General features: G+C 41.0%; 1 protein-coding gene across 1 annotated transcript; it reads left to right on the plus strand.

Moving 5' to 3' along the window:
* Positions 1-1,118: 1,118 nt before the first annotated feature.
* On the plus strand, positions 1,119-14,043 carry serpine2 (serpin peptidase inhibitor, clade E (nexin, plasminogen activator inhibitor type 1), member 2). The gene is made up of 9 exons (XM_069676591.1): positions 1,119-1,312; positions 2,910-3,189; positions 3,882-4,109; positions 4,240-4,437; positions 9,439-9,637; positions 9,937-10,034; positions 11,781-11,867; positions 11,979-12,062; positions 13,248-14,043. Exons 2-9 carry the CDS (start codon positions 2,928-2,930, stop codon positions 13,298-13,300), a joined length of 1,209 nt encoding a protein of 402 aa, XP_069532692.1. The 5' UTR covers positions 1,119-1,312; positions 2,910-2,927; the 3' UTR covers positions 13,301-14,043.
* Positions 14,044-14,369: the final 326 nt, after the last annotated feature.

A 14,369-nucleotide genomic window follows, 5' to 3' on the forward strand; every position in this document is an offset into this window, starting at 1 on the left:
AATATATATTTTTATGACAGCCAACAAGCAATTCTTTGTTGAGGTAAACATTTACTCAGGATATAATGATAATTAGCCATACACTCTCCCTGTAATTCAAACCCCCGTGCACCCACTCATAATCCTCTCTTTTGGCTGCAGAAGGGATGTAATTGAGCCTCAGCCTCTCTTTATGTGTGTGTGTTTGTGTGTAAATCGCCACCCAACTGTATCACCTCACCGGATAGAAAAGGTAGTTCTTTGTGAAAGGGTGTTATTTGTGGGCTAGTTGTGCCGAAATTGACCTTTACTCCACTTAAAATTGGATAATAACAAAGTCCTCTATATGTCAGTATATTTGTATTCCCTTTTTAGCTCCATATGAGAGTTACCTTTCTTTTGGTCTGATCACTTTTATTGGGTTATTGTCCTATTGTCTTCAAAATTTGTTTGTGTTTTATTGCTTACTTGTATGGCTTTGCTTATTTTGGACTGTGATGCTTTTTATCCAACCTTTGTTGGTTTTAAATGCGCTTTAGTATTACATTTGGATTTGATATTACATCTTTTAAAATAGCAAACCGACCGGTTGATATTTTCTTAATCAGTACTATGTTCAGCAGAGATGTATGAATGCAAAACGTAACTTTCTAATATGATCATTTCTTCTAGTGTTATTGCTTTGTATGTGTGTTGGTACCTGCGTCAAGGTGAATTGCATGCACTCAGTAATTTTCCACATTAAGTATTATAAAACATGACTAAGATGACCACTCTTAAATGTTTCTTAACATTCCCCATCAGTCACTTCCTGTTGTAAACACCTTTTGAGTTCTTAGATGTATCAAGCTAACCAAAGTTAGCCAAAACATAACGGAAGTAGCTACATACACGTACATATAAAACTTTTATTTTGCTTTTAGAAAAGAAATAACAACTCGGTAAAGTCAATAACAAAATTATCTTGACAATGATGAAATTATTAAGGAGGCGTGAAAGCGTTTTAAGTGTTATTAGCTAACAAAATTGTACATCGTTGAGTTTTATTTTGAAAGTCTACCGGAAAACTCTGTTCTGTTACTTCTATTTGACGCTAATGGGCACGCTCGCTCCTTACTCTGCTATTTGGCTGAAGGCGGAGTTGAGTCCAAAAAGTCCTCTGTATAACAGCGGTGGAGTCAGTAGTAGTCCACACTTTCACTGGAATAAAGACTTTTTTCATTTAAACTGAAGGTTAACCCTGGTTTCTTGTTTGAACCACAGTAGGAAGCGGAGAAATTCCTGTTACACGTTCACCTGTGGAATAAGTCGAACCAACGTCACCTCGTGAAAGGTAAGTACTAACGTTGCATTTACTGTAGACTGATCAAATACAGTTATATTAAGTGATCAAAATGTTATAGGCTACCTTGCTTGACTACGTATCTGTATTCATGCGGAGGAAGTTGCCCCTACCTAAACATCAAATGTGTATAGCCGATATTTAAAGACTGCATAGCATTTCCGTCAGGTGTGTTTCATCTGACGCTTAAATTAACAATTAATGTGAACGCACCTCTGAAACCCGATCATTATTTTGATTCAAGTTACTATAGTTGCAGCGGAAAGTGCGCTTCACATCCAGCTTGTTTTTTGGACTCCCTGCAGGACTGGGTGCAGTTTTAATGTAGCTATGCATGAAGCATGGTGGTCAAGCGTGGCTTTTTGTCATTTGTGTTTGTGCTCTTTTTGTAGCCTTTGGCAAACATACATGACAAACTATGAAAAAATCTATTTTCTGCAAACGTAACCTATTTAGGAGTCCTAAATTTGGGGTATATTTCCTACCATTCTCATATATTTTAACACAATGTCAATGTTTGTGAATTTGGTCGGAAACTTCACCAAAATAAGGTCACATTTAGGGGTATTGTAGCTAACATATCGGTTTTATTAAAACTCCTGCATCACCATTATTCTTAAAGGTCACTATCCCAAATTTTCCTTAAAGCTGCGGTGAGGAATTTTCGGTTTGTGTGGATTTTGGCTCCCCCAGTGGACAAAGCTGTACCTCTTAATTCTTTGCTGATTTTGTCCTGTACATGCTTAAGTGGTAGTTTTTAACAAAAAATCTCACCCTGCTTTCTTTAACCGTCACATGTATCACTCACTTAAAATTTTTGCCTTGGAAAATGTAAACAAAGCCAGCATGCAGTTAACCTCTTTGTCTGACACCTACCCCCCCCCCCCCCCCACCAGCGGTTTCAGGCATTAAAAATGACTATATAGAAATAATCAATCTTGTCGCTGATGGTCTGGTTTGCTTTTGTAGGTCATATAGAGTCATCAGAATTAATTTCAATGTGTTTCATTACCAGCGGAAAACTCCTCACAGGAGCTTTAAATAGCCAGATTTTGCTGTGGAGTTTAAACAAACTGCATATCAATGCTTTTTCACTGCATTTTCCAGATGTTTTGACAATAATCTGTGAGATTCAAGTACTTATAAATACATAATGCTCGCAAAGATGTAAAATGACATGTCCTTCCAAGCTTGCAGGCATTATGGCTAGCTCCTGTGGCTGCACTCATTCTGGTGTAGGCTGAATCATTCACCTAAATTGGTCTAAAATATGTCATTTAGTCTACAATTAAAATGAAAGAAGAGCCCAGTTTCCGTCGACTGCTTATGGTTAGGCTGTAGTATTTAAAAACAGTGTGAGTTAGAGTTAGTCAGACCCTGCAGCACTGGAAAGATGGCTTTGTTGCCTAAGGAAAAGAAGCAAAGGAGCAACATCGAGCTCTGCAGAAGTGCCCCTAAAGAATGTCTGATGTTATCATAAGTTTGAATTTAGACTGAAGGTGTCAAACAATAAAGTCTTACATATGCTCAGGTAAACAATGCTGCCAGTGCACATGTCTCTAATATTCTGTTCTTTGTTTCTGTCAAGGTGCTGTAGAGGTTAAAAATGAAGCACCTCTCACTGTTGTTCCTGTTTGCACTGGTGAGCTTGCACAGCCATAAGGTTGTGCTATCCCAGGCTCCCACCTACGGGGAACGGGGCTCTGATCTTGGCATACAGGTGTTTCAGCAAGTAGTCCGCTCCAAGCCACTGGAAAATGTGGTACTTTCACCCCATGGGGTCGCTTCAATTCTTGGGATGTTGCTACCAGGTGCCCATGGAGAGACTCGGAAGCAGGTCCTCAATGCTCTCCGCTACAAGAAAAACGGTAAGGAGTCCTGAATTATATGAAATTAGCTCTCTGCATGTACTTGAAATGAAATCATAGAGTGTATATAAAAAAAGATTGTATTCAAGAAGTTAACCTAACCACTTTGAGCACTAAAACTTATTTTCTTCTGGCCAACTAGTTTCAATAACATGTCCAAGTGTATGAAAGCAGCTGATAAAAAAAATGACCCTATTTTTCAGTTAATAAATCCATCCATCCATGATCTATACCGCTTATGCTGTTCAGGTTCCCGGGGTTACACCTGGACTGTTCGCCCTTTAACGCTCACATTCACACCTACGGGCAATTTAGAGTCACCAATTAACCTAACGAGCATGTCTTTGGACTGTGGGAGGGAGCCCGGAGGGAACCCACGCATGCACGGGGAGAACATGCAAACTCCACACAGAATGGGCCCTGCATCCAAACTGGGATAAACTGCGAAATAAATTACAGTCCCATTTAGAGTAAAAATAGACTATAAAGCAGGGTATGCTTAAAGACATGGCAAGCTTGTGATTGATTGCGCTAACATGGAGATCTGTCTAGGATAGAGGTGTAGCAACACATGTCCATCTTCTCGTCCTCAATAGGCACTTTTGACTAAAAAAAAAAGATGGAGGCTGCCAAAGTTGGAGGCATGAAGCTGGTTTACAGTAAATGGAAATAAGTCTACTCTCTCTACGCAGGCCCGTACAGGATGTTGAAGAAGCTGCACAAAGCCTTGACAGCGAAGTCCAACCAGGACGCTGTGCTGATCGCCAACGCCATGTTCACCCAGGAGGGCTTCCCCATGAAGCCGACCTTCATGGCCACCAACAAAGACAACTTCCAGTGTGAGAGCAGGAGCCTGGACTTTGGTAACCCCCGTGGGGCGGCAGAAGAAATCAATGCATGGGTCATGAATAAGACCAAAGGTAGGCGTCAGGGATGTACAGGACTGCTGTATACGCAATATTGAATATATTTTACTTCCTCATCTGTACAGAGGTGAATATTAAAGACCTTCCTCACTGTATAATGCTCCCATGTTGCATATTTATCCAGGTCACATCCCCACCCTGATCAAAGCAGACATGCTGGACTCGGCTCTGACCCGTCTGGTCGCTGTCAACTCAATCTTCTTCAAAGGCTTATGGAAGTCCCGCTTCCAGCCCGAGAACACCAAGATGAGGCCCTTCTACGGGGGTGACGGAAACACAAATAAAGTTCCAATGATGTCCCAACTGTCTCTCTTCAACATCGGTGAGTGCTGATGTGGGGGAGGTTTCCACTGATTACCTGCTGTGTGAGACTCTTTAGATGTTTCTAATTAGAGCAACTATTCAGTGGCAGTGGTTTGGCTTTGGTATGATTGACTTGCTTACACACAGCCAGTGTTTTAGATGCATCATAATGTTAAATACAAGATGTTCTTTAATATTTATAATTGTCCATGCAGTAGGTATGAATGACTGTCGGAAAGTTACTTAAATTCAAAGGTACACTCAAGTTTTCTTGGGGGGAGAAAAAACGGTAAGCTTACATCATAGGCTGAGTATAGGCTCTATTCATTTCTATTGTTGGCAGGGGTGTGGATTTTTAGTAGGGGAAGTGTTCTGTTTTCAGTTTGTAGTTCAGTCGTAGTCCGAGTATCCTGTATCAGCAGGAAAAACAGTCTGTGTGGAGCGCTAAAGCAGGCGGAACGTAATTCGCCGTAATGACATCCCGGCTCCCATCGGCTTCATCTGACAACCATTTAGCTTCTTATTAATCTCTGTAAACAGACATCTGCAGCAAGTTCAGCAACAATCTGCTGTAGATAAAAAATTCAACATGAGACAAATCTGCTTGACGCTGTGTTGCCAAAGCCGTTCACCGTTTAGATTTCCTGACTTCCTCAAATGCATCAGAAATGATCTATCTGTCCTCCGTTCAACAAACGTCTCATGTTAAAGTAGTTTTCTTCTCCTCTTGAGGACAGACCTGACAAAGCTTCGTGTTGACTTGTTCCTAATCTGCATCATGATGTTGTTATTTCAGCAAACTTAAGAGCCGTTAATAGAAGTCAATCACAAGAAAATCTGTTTCTGTTTCGGCTTCATGCCGCTGAAGTGAGCCAGAGTGCAGCCTCTGAGTAACTTACTGATTACAGTGAAACTGAGACTCAGTGCAAACAGATGAACGGGCGCTCCTCCAGTGGATGTGATGAACCAAGAAATGACTGTTAATTTATGCATACCTGGAGGGGCGAAATTCGCTTCACTTTGATCTGAACACAGGGTCGCTTCTCAAGTTGTTAACTGGACTGTAAACAATGCAGCGCACGGAAAAGGAAGTCTTGGCTGGAAGTCGTGTATCGCTAAACGCTGACTAAACTGGACACACCCAACATGTTCACCGTTGTCCCCAGAGGCTACATCGTCGTCAAATTATAGCCGATGGGATCCGAGATTGTGTAGGTCCAAGCCCCGATCAGACAGAGCGTGTTTTAGCATGTGGGGCCGGCTATTTTATTGTTGTTTCAACGCTGCTTTTGCGTTGTTGAGCGCCTTGCGTTTTTCTGCTCTGTGCGCCTCCCGTTTTTTGGGAAATACTCTGAGCGCCTTGTTTTCAAAAAACTTCAACTCAAAGCAGAAACGCGCCCGACGTCATTGCCGTTTTTTGTCATCGTCCAATCGGACGAATGGAGAGGCAGGCCTTCTGTGGGGGTGACAACATCAAGTTTACCGTGGTACTCGCTGTGATCTTTCCTCTTTCTGCCACACAGATCTCTGTTTCCCTGTGTTTAATGTATTCGGGAACAGCCTCTCACCCTCCACCAAAGCCAGAGCTAGCGCCCTCCGCCTGTTCATTTTTTAATGCAGATATAACTAATCTATTGAACACAAAGTTAAGTATATTGGCTTGCCAAATTAAATGGGAACAGATCTGTCAGTTTACAAAATAACAGTTAGGTTGCAGCAGCGAGCAGCTCTTTTTTTTTTTTAACCATAGGCTTCAACAGAAAAGGCAGCGCGGTGTGCCTCACGTTTTACAGCCTGCAAAACGCACTGTCTGATCTGGACCTAAAAGTAAAGCCAAACAACAATTCCTTAAACCTTCATTCTGACTAAAGGCCAGCAGGGGGTGACCTAAAAAGACCCTACTTCTCTCTTGATTTATAAGCTCATTAAAGAATTTTCTAATGATCTAAAATGCAAGTTTGAAGTCTTTTCTCATACAGCAAAAATGCTCTTTTTCTACATTGTTCGGTTGTACCAAAAGATATTCAAGTAATTGAGCTAGTCAAAATTAGCATCCCCAATAATATTACTAATAAAGCTAGCGCTAACAGTAGCTGATAACTTAGCATTTGCTAACCCCATGCTCCTCTCTACCCTCCAGTAGCTGCCGTCACTGTGGCTTTTTTCACTTCTTATATACAGTCTAGGGCAGGGGTGGCCAACTCTGCTCCTGGAGAGCTACCTTCCTGCATGTTTTAGGTTTCTCCGCACTCTAACACACCTGATTTGAATGATCTGCTCATTATCCACCAACTGAAGCGTCTCAGGGGATTGGTAACAACGAAACATTCAAATCAGGTGTTTTAGAGTGTGGAGAAACCTAAAACATGCAGGAGGGTAGCTCTCCAGGAGCAGGGTTTCACCCCTCGTCTAGGGTAACATTCTTTGTTATTTACCAAAATGCACTGTTTATCCTTGGGGTCTAAGAAATGCATTGGGTGCATTTCCTTCTATGTTGAACCTTTTCAAAGTCAGTTCTTTTAAAACATCTTACCCTGCGTTGTTGTAGCTTTAAGTTTGAGTGCCTTGAACATTAAGTTAATTACATGTTTTTGAGTAACATTCGCGATTACACTCATGTCTGCCAACTTGATTTGGTGTACATTTAATGATGAAGTTATTTTTAATTTAGTTTATTTTTATGACACCATCCCAGCGTCTGCCAGTTTATGATTCAGCTCGTGTCGAGTTGTACGGAAATGCAGGCTGAGACGTGCCACATCTTTTCTGTGTGAAATGAAATGATACACCAGTCAGTCGACTATATTTAGATGAGCTGTCGGAGTTGTGTCAGCGTGGTGAGTGCTGCAGATAGATTCTCGCACAGTGCAAGAGTTAAACTGAGGCCATGTTTAGCTGTGACGCACACAGTAACCTGCAGTGTGTTGATGCTAGTCTACATTGACTGTGATTTGTTCAGTAAATTATTGTCCTAAATTAACCAAGTATAGTTATTAAAGAGAACAAACAGCCCTAACTCAGTTGGCAATGGCTTAATTTAGTTATGTTTTATGACCACTATGTGTTTAATCATACTTGGTGTCATGACTTCAGGACATGTTGTGTGTTGTGATTTAGTTTAAAGCCCAGTTCAGTAGATGTTTCTGGTATGACACTGACTTTTTGTGCTTTCTTTGGCCAAAATGATCTACATTTGTTCTTATTTTGTAGTTAAGCTCTGCACTATGTTGTTGTGTGTTATTCAGAGAGTCAAAGGACTCAAACAGTCCAGAAAACCCAAAGGCATCTAAAGCCTTTAACAATTTTAAATGAAGAGAAAAATTGTTAAAAAATGCATCTTGGAAAGCTCAATGGAAGTTTTAGTCATGATCTGTTATGTTATGTTCTGCTACTTCCCATTGCTGAATGATCAAAACAATATTTGTTTTAACTTGGAATCCAGTGCAAAATAGTTTTGTGCATTAGATAAACATTTGCTGTCTGGTAGGTGAATTCTGTTTATCGTCAGGAAATGGTGCATTTTCTGTCTCTAGTGCGTTTAGACTAAATAAAATACCTGAGCAGCATCATCATGTTCAAAGAGTAATAGAAAATAGTTTCACCCACAGTATCGCTAAATACTTCAACAGGAAGTCCTGGCTAAGGCGTGGGTTATCGTTCAAGGCTTAGGAATAGAAATACCAAAATGAACAGCTGTGTTATAGGAAATAATGGAACTTTGTTTCATTCCTCTTAAATTAAAAGGAAGTTTATTTATAAATCACTGTTCGTACACAAGGCAATTCAAATTCCTTCTTAGGGGTATAGAAAATACATTAAAGGGGGGTATTATGCTAATTTCAAGCTTCATATTTCACTCTGTGACACCTTTTGGAGTAGCTTAGCATAATTTACAGTAAAAAAACCTCCTCTCCGTCCCTTTAAGAAACCCCGCCCTTACAAGCCCACTTTCTTCTGTTTGGCCAGCTGTACTTTGTGATGTCACAAAGTGCAGCGTAGATAAAAAACTGTGTGAAACCTGGCGTTCACAGCAGCCTCCAGACTGAGCTGAGAAGCCAGGGGATTACTCCAACATACTTTTACCTACAGATTTGAAACTTCACCCACGTTTAGTCTGGACATCCAACACTATAACATTATATATATATATATAGATATATATATATATATATATATATCTATATATATATATATATATATATATGTCTTAAAATGTGAAACAGCATAATACTCCCTCTTTAATAGACAAGATATTGTGAAAACAAAAAGCAAAAGTAAGCTAATGATGGTTGGAGAATAAAAAGAATTTTGTATCTAATTTGTTGTAAAGCTTTGAGCCCTGATTCAAATTAGCTGACAGTTTAAGGAGACCTCAGGTGTTCACGAAACTCGCTCCACAGGTAGGTGGTCTTTTAAAAGGTTACAAGAAAGTATAAAGTCATAAGAAGAAAATAATCTTGAAGATTTTCATTTAAATAAATGTCTGTTAAGTCACTATCTGTCGCAGAATAAGGTAACACAATGGTGATTGAGCCTATGGCGTCATTTGCGGAAAAATCCCAAGCGTGGTGCGTAGTGACGCGTTTTCCATCAGCCAGCAGTGGTTGGTCTGTCAGAGAGAGTAGGCGGAGCTAAGCGGCTGCTTTTCTGGTCTGTGCTTGTGTTGCGAGTAAACAGTAATCTACTATGGCTGAACAAACAAAGAAAAGATGGATGACTACAGATACAACTTCAACAATAAGTGAAAATCCAAAGAAAAAGAAACAAATTTGATGCTCAGATGAAGCAAACAGTCTGTAAAGGAAAGTGACCGTCAGCGAGGAAAATCAAGAGTGACAACCGGAACAAAGGGAGCCAACTGTGAACATCTGGTGTAATGGGAAGCATCCTCTGACAATAACCGTTTATCGCCATAGGTGCCGCCAAAGACAACGCAACCGATTTATTTGCGATTAGACCTTTTAAGAACGTAGGAATGACTTTCATGCTCACTAACCCCTGACCTCTCATCTTCTGCCAGGCATCGCCACCACACCCCAGGGACTGAAGTATAAGGTGATCGAGCTGCCCTATCACGGCGGCTCCATCAGCATGCTGATTGTTCTGCCCATGGACGAGGACACGTCTCTGTCTCAGGTTATCCCACACATCAGCACGGCCACGGTGCAAAGCTGGACCCCACTGATGCACATGAGGAAAGTCCGCCTGCTCATCCCCAAGTAAGACATGCACACGCACATACAACACATGCTCTAAAACTTATACTTCGGAAACATGTCATGGAAAGGTTGCCATTTTGTTTTTCTCCCCCCTTTAAGTTCTGTGGGATCCAAGGTGAAAGTTTCCTATGCTCACCTGTAAATAATTCAAGCCAATGTTATAAAGAGAGCCCCTGGAAAGGCCAGGCAGTAAAACGAATGCCTTTCCTGAGTAAAGAAGAAAAATATAAGGCAAAAACAAACTTGTTCTTGGACTGAATGTGACTGTAACATTGTGTTCTTGTGTTTTATGTCTGTAGGTTTACTGCCGATGCCGAGGTAGATCTGGAAGCCCCCCTTTCAGCTCTGGGAATAACAGACATGTTCAGTCAGGCCGAAGCTGACTTCAGTCACATCAGTGAGTAAAAGCACAGTCAGTCCAAACACACAGGTGACGTAACGTCTCAAAGTATTTACAACAGGTTTATTTAGGTATGAGGAGGGCTTAAAAAGTGAAAATCATAGTTTGCTGTTTGCTGCAGTAAAAAGTATGACGTGTTTCACTGAGCAGTGTGATTAACTGAATCACTTGGTTGCCACTCCTATCTTCTCGCCCTGAATGATGGAATACAAGCAGCTCTGAACAAAGCACTCTAGCGCCATCGTGTGGCGTAAAATACAAATTAGTTCACAGGATTAACAGGAAACAAACGACCAGGATCCATCTGAGGGATGTGGATGTTTATTCTAATGCCATCATATGATAAATGTGTAAATACATCCATGCTTTTACACAATAATTACCTAATTTACATGCATGCGCCTACATCATGGTCACATGCACGGAAATACAGACAGATTGTGTCAGATGCAGCCTCCTCACTGAATAAATACCAAGTGTTTAATACGGGACGAGCCGTAGTGTGATCCTAGCAGTTTATCCGAATTTATAATGTGATCCAGCAGTGAGCAGTTTATAATCATGCCGCGCAGTGATGGCACCGTGTTTCTCTCTCTACCCCTGACATAGGGTCGCGATCGGTCTTGTGTTTCCGTGAAAACCCTTTTATAAAACATAAAATACGTCTTCACACGCTGTGACTGAGATGAGCCGGAGGTGATCCACGCGTCGTTTATCAGAGTTATCACGCCGTGCGGGGAGGAGACAGAAGTTAGGAGAGGAGCAGATATGACGCAGACCTGTGTGTGTTTTGATGCTCATACCTGAATCAATAACGTTGCGATCCGTCCGTATTTTGCGCACAGTTAAAGTATAAACTTTGTCTCCACAGGCTGTCATACGCCCGTATGCTGTGTAGTTCATAGATTTCACTGATAAACACAGAGCTTTAGAGGAGCATCAGGCTTCATGATCAAAGTTTCATGGGATGCGAAGCCATGGTTGCCAGGTCCGTGCTTTTTCCAGCTGAATCGGGCGACTTTTGAAGTGTCTTTAGAGGCGCGAGGAGCTGTGCGGTTGCACACTTCACACAGCCCATTTGACGGTTCTGACTTTGCGGATGTTTGGAATGTCACGGACACCTATTGGGTTTTGGGACGGGGGGTTGGGAACCCCTGTGCTAAACTACACTTCCTCAATCTAGGACGCCCGCCTTCGATGTCATGTCTCATTCAAAATCGTCAGGTTTGAAATGTAGACTGCAGACCTGAAGATTTTTTAGACGATCTACCGGTATACTCTCGTCTTATTTCGGATTCTGTCCGTTGACTGCGGGGAAACGGTAGTATGACCACTTGCGTCGCCACTTGGTTTTGCAATGTCTGTGAACTAGTTTGACGCTCACCGTAGGCATCAGCCGTGTCACATACATCAGTTACTTCAAACATCTCCGTTTGCTTCTTCAGTTTATTGCTCATATATTTTTGCACTCAGGTAAAACATCAAACGTGTGTAGCCTAACCAACCATTTAGCCACTGCCACTACCTGCAACCTGTCCCAGCCACGGTCAAAACACTGTTTGCCATTCAACACATGTAGCTGCATTTCGCCTTCCTGTGTATATATACAGTATGTAGTCCATGGCATAAAACTGCCCCCTGGTGTACAAAAGTGCATTACCACAAAAATAAACAAAAAGTCAAACAGAAAATTGGCTCTTAGAATATTTCTACAGCTGTAATGAACTCTTATTGTTTTGTCAGGTGCCGAGCCTCTGCATGTGTCCAGGGCTCTCCAGAAAGCCAAAATTGTGGTGAATGAAGATGGAACACAAGCAGCAGCTCTCACTAGTGAGTATTCATACAGTGAGCCTTATCTTGGACTTCATGTTGAGCCAAACACAGCATACAGGTACCATTACTGTTATAACGTATGACATGTTTTTATGTGTTTGTGTTCAGCTGCTATTTTGCTGGCTCGCTCCTCTCCACCTTGGGTTTCAGTGGACAGGCCTTTCCTCTTCCTCATCAGACACAACCCAACAGGTACAGTCTCCTATTTGCATCTGGGTTTACTCACATTTTAAAGGTGTATAGAGAGCTTTGTTTCCACCAAAACTACAAGGGACTTTTAGTCCCTGGACTAAGAGCTTCTCCAGGTAGTAGTTTGCATTTCCACTAAGTCCAGAGCAGAGAAAATGTGGTAGTTAAGCCTGCTGACAGGTGGAAAGGACAGTTTTACACATTTACATTGGTTAAAACCAATGACTGTATATAAAGATGGACGAAGTGTCAAAATTGTAGCTAAATTAGCCGCTGTGACGGGCACAGCCATCGTGCGCTGGTGACGTTTTTTAGAGCCAGAGACTGCACAGTAGAGATCAGCGGGTGGAGCCGGCGTAGCACCTTCCGCTAACAAAAAAACACACTAAACTTACCAAAAAAAACAGCAAAGATCCCGCACGTCAGCGTATTTCACAGCAGAACAGCTCCTTCTGTTGGTCTGAAGCACATGTTCACAGATATAGAAACTTCAATGACTGCAGTGATTGTCCTCTACTCTGCTAATCTGGAACAGATCGGCTGCAGGAGCCGTATTTGCCAGCAGAGCTGTCAATCATCCTTTTTACAGCATCAAATAACTAATTAAAAGTAAACTTGCCAGAAAAATAAACACTTGACATAAATCAGCATGATAAGAACTAACTATGATGACAGAAACCATGTTTGAGAAAAATGTATTTGATGTGTATTTTGATTTTATAGTTTGACTCATGTCCCATCTGTTAACATGGAGGAGGCGGGCTGTATGAGCTATACTGCAGCCAGTCAGCAGGGGGCGATAGAGAGGGTTTTACTTCACATTTAGGGAGCTGTTGTGTCGTCCATCTTTTTATACTATGGTTAAAACCATGCCATTTATTGTTATTAATAAATATGGTCACATGTGTATAACTCTTGTATAACACTTCCCTGGTACTTGAAAACCTGGTCCCTGCGATTAAAATACACTGAGTACCTCCGAAGGTCCCCTGTCCTCGGGAAAGTTCCTGCAGACGAAAATCAAACTTTATATAATTTTATAGATTTAACATTTGTAAAACTACAGGAGAAATAAACTCTGCATACCTCAGTTTGAAATGTGCAATTAATTACCAATATAAGGCTAAGTAAAAGACCTAATGAAAGCGGTGCTTGAGCATGATGAGTTCTCACTGTCTCTGTCCCCAGGTACCATCCTCTTTATGGGCCAGATCAACCAGCCTGAAGCCCAGACATCATAGGCCAGTACGGAAACGTTTCTACACTGCCTCGCATGAACATCCATATAAAGACACACACACAAACACAAACTTTGCTGTAGACTTATGTACAGTGTGGACATATAATGTTATTTGTTTTAAATATTGCTTTTTATGTTACTCATTTTCTGTAACGCATAACAAGCTTTATAAAATGTTTTGCTGACTAAATTTTCCAGCTGTTTTAATTTTTTTTTTATACTTTTTTGAATTTATTACATTTTTAAAAGACTTTCAATGTCAAATTGTGTATTTTCTTGACTCTGGAGTAGGATAATAAGTTTGTTTATCATGTCATTGTTTCAATGTAAAAGTTCTTCGTTTCTAGTCATGTCACTCCAGTCTGTTAAGTTTGACTCTTAAGTTATGGCAACATGTCATGTCATCTTGGACAAGGATTGTTTCCCTCGCAAAGGAAATCTTCTGTTATTATACTGGCTTCATATTTGATCAAATAAATACACATATTTATAACATCAATGATTGCTCATTTGTTATTTTCTGTAATAAACCAACCATGTCACACAACCTCTGTACGATTTGCTGATCAGGGATTGGGTAGCTCTCCACTGTTGCTGATTGGAAGTGCAGATGGCTGTTATCTACAGTATAATAGGATGTTGTGCCATTTCAGACACCACTCTGGTTGTGTACCCCATTATTTTTCTCTGCTGGAAATATGCAGTACCAGTAAAAAATAAAACTCCTGATAATAAAACATAATAATAAAGTCCAAATATTGACTTTCACTTTACTATTTGGACTTGTATAACAGTTTTTACTTTTTTAAATCTCACAACTTTTTTATGACACATTTTAGTAAGAAAGTAGAGTCATTTTTTTTTTTTTTACATAACTATGCCTTAGTTTTTTCTTTTTTTGTAATGGCAGACTAGGCTTCCATAGACCCGGACGTCTGGCCCATTTACCTTGAGGTTGATGCCCCATTTCAGTTGGCTCCGACCTGAGTGTTGTTGGGAGCATTCTTGCCGTCATTACGGTAATCCTGACAGCGGATCCGGGTGTCAGCTGATCCTCCGTTACTGGCGAG

This window comes from Semicossyphus pulcher, unplaced genomic scaffold (assembly GCF_022749685.1).
Source record: "Semicossyphus pulcher isolate SPU_LCO1_2020_fin unplaced genomic scaffold, fSemPul1.0.p SCAF_26, whole genome shotgun sequence".
Lineage (NCBI taxonomy): Eukaryota > Metazoa > Chordata > Actinopteri > Labriformes > Labridae > Semicossyphus > Semicossyphus pulcher.

Bases quoted from the DNA above. Each gene is read 5' to 3' on its own strand.
- serpine2 (XM_069676591.1), top strand. From the start codon at position 2,928: ATGAAGCACCTCTCACTGTTGTTCCTGTTTGCACTGGTGAGCTTGCAC. The intron at 4,110-4,239 runs GTAGGCGTCAGG...ATATTTATCCAG, and splicing joins GGTCATGAATAAGACCAAAG to GTCACATCCCCACCCTGATC. The intron at 11,868-11,978 runs GTGAGTATTCAT...GTTTGTGTTCAG, and splicing joins ACAAGCAGCAGCTCTCACTA to CTGCTATTTTGCTGGCTCGC.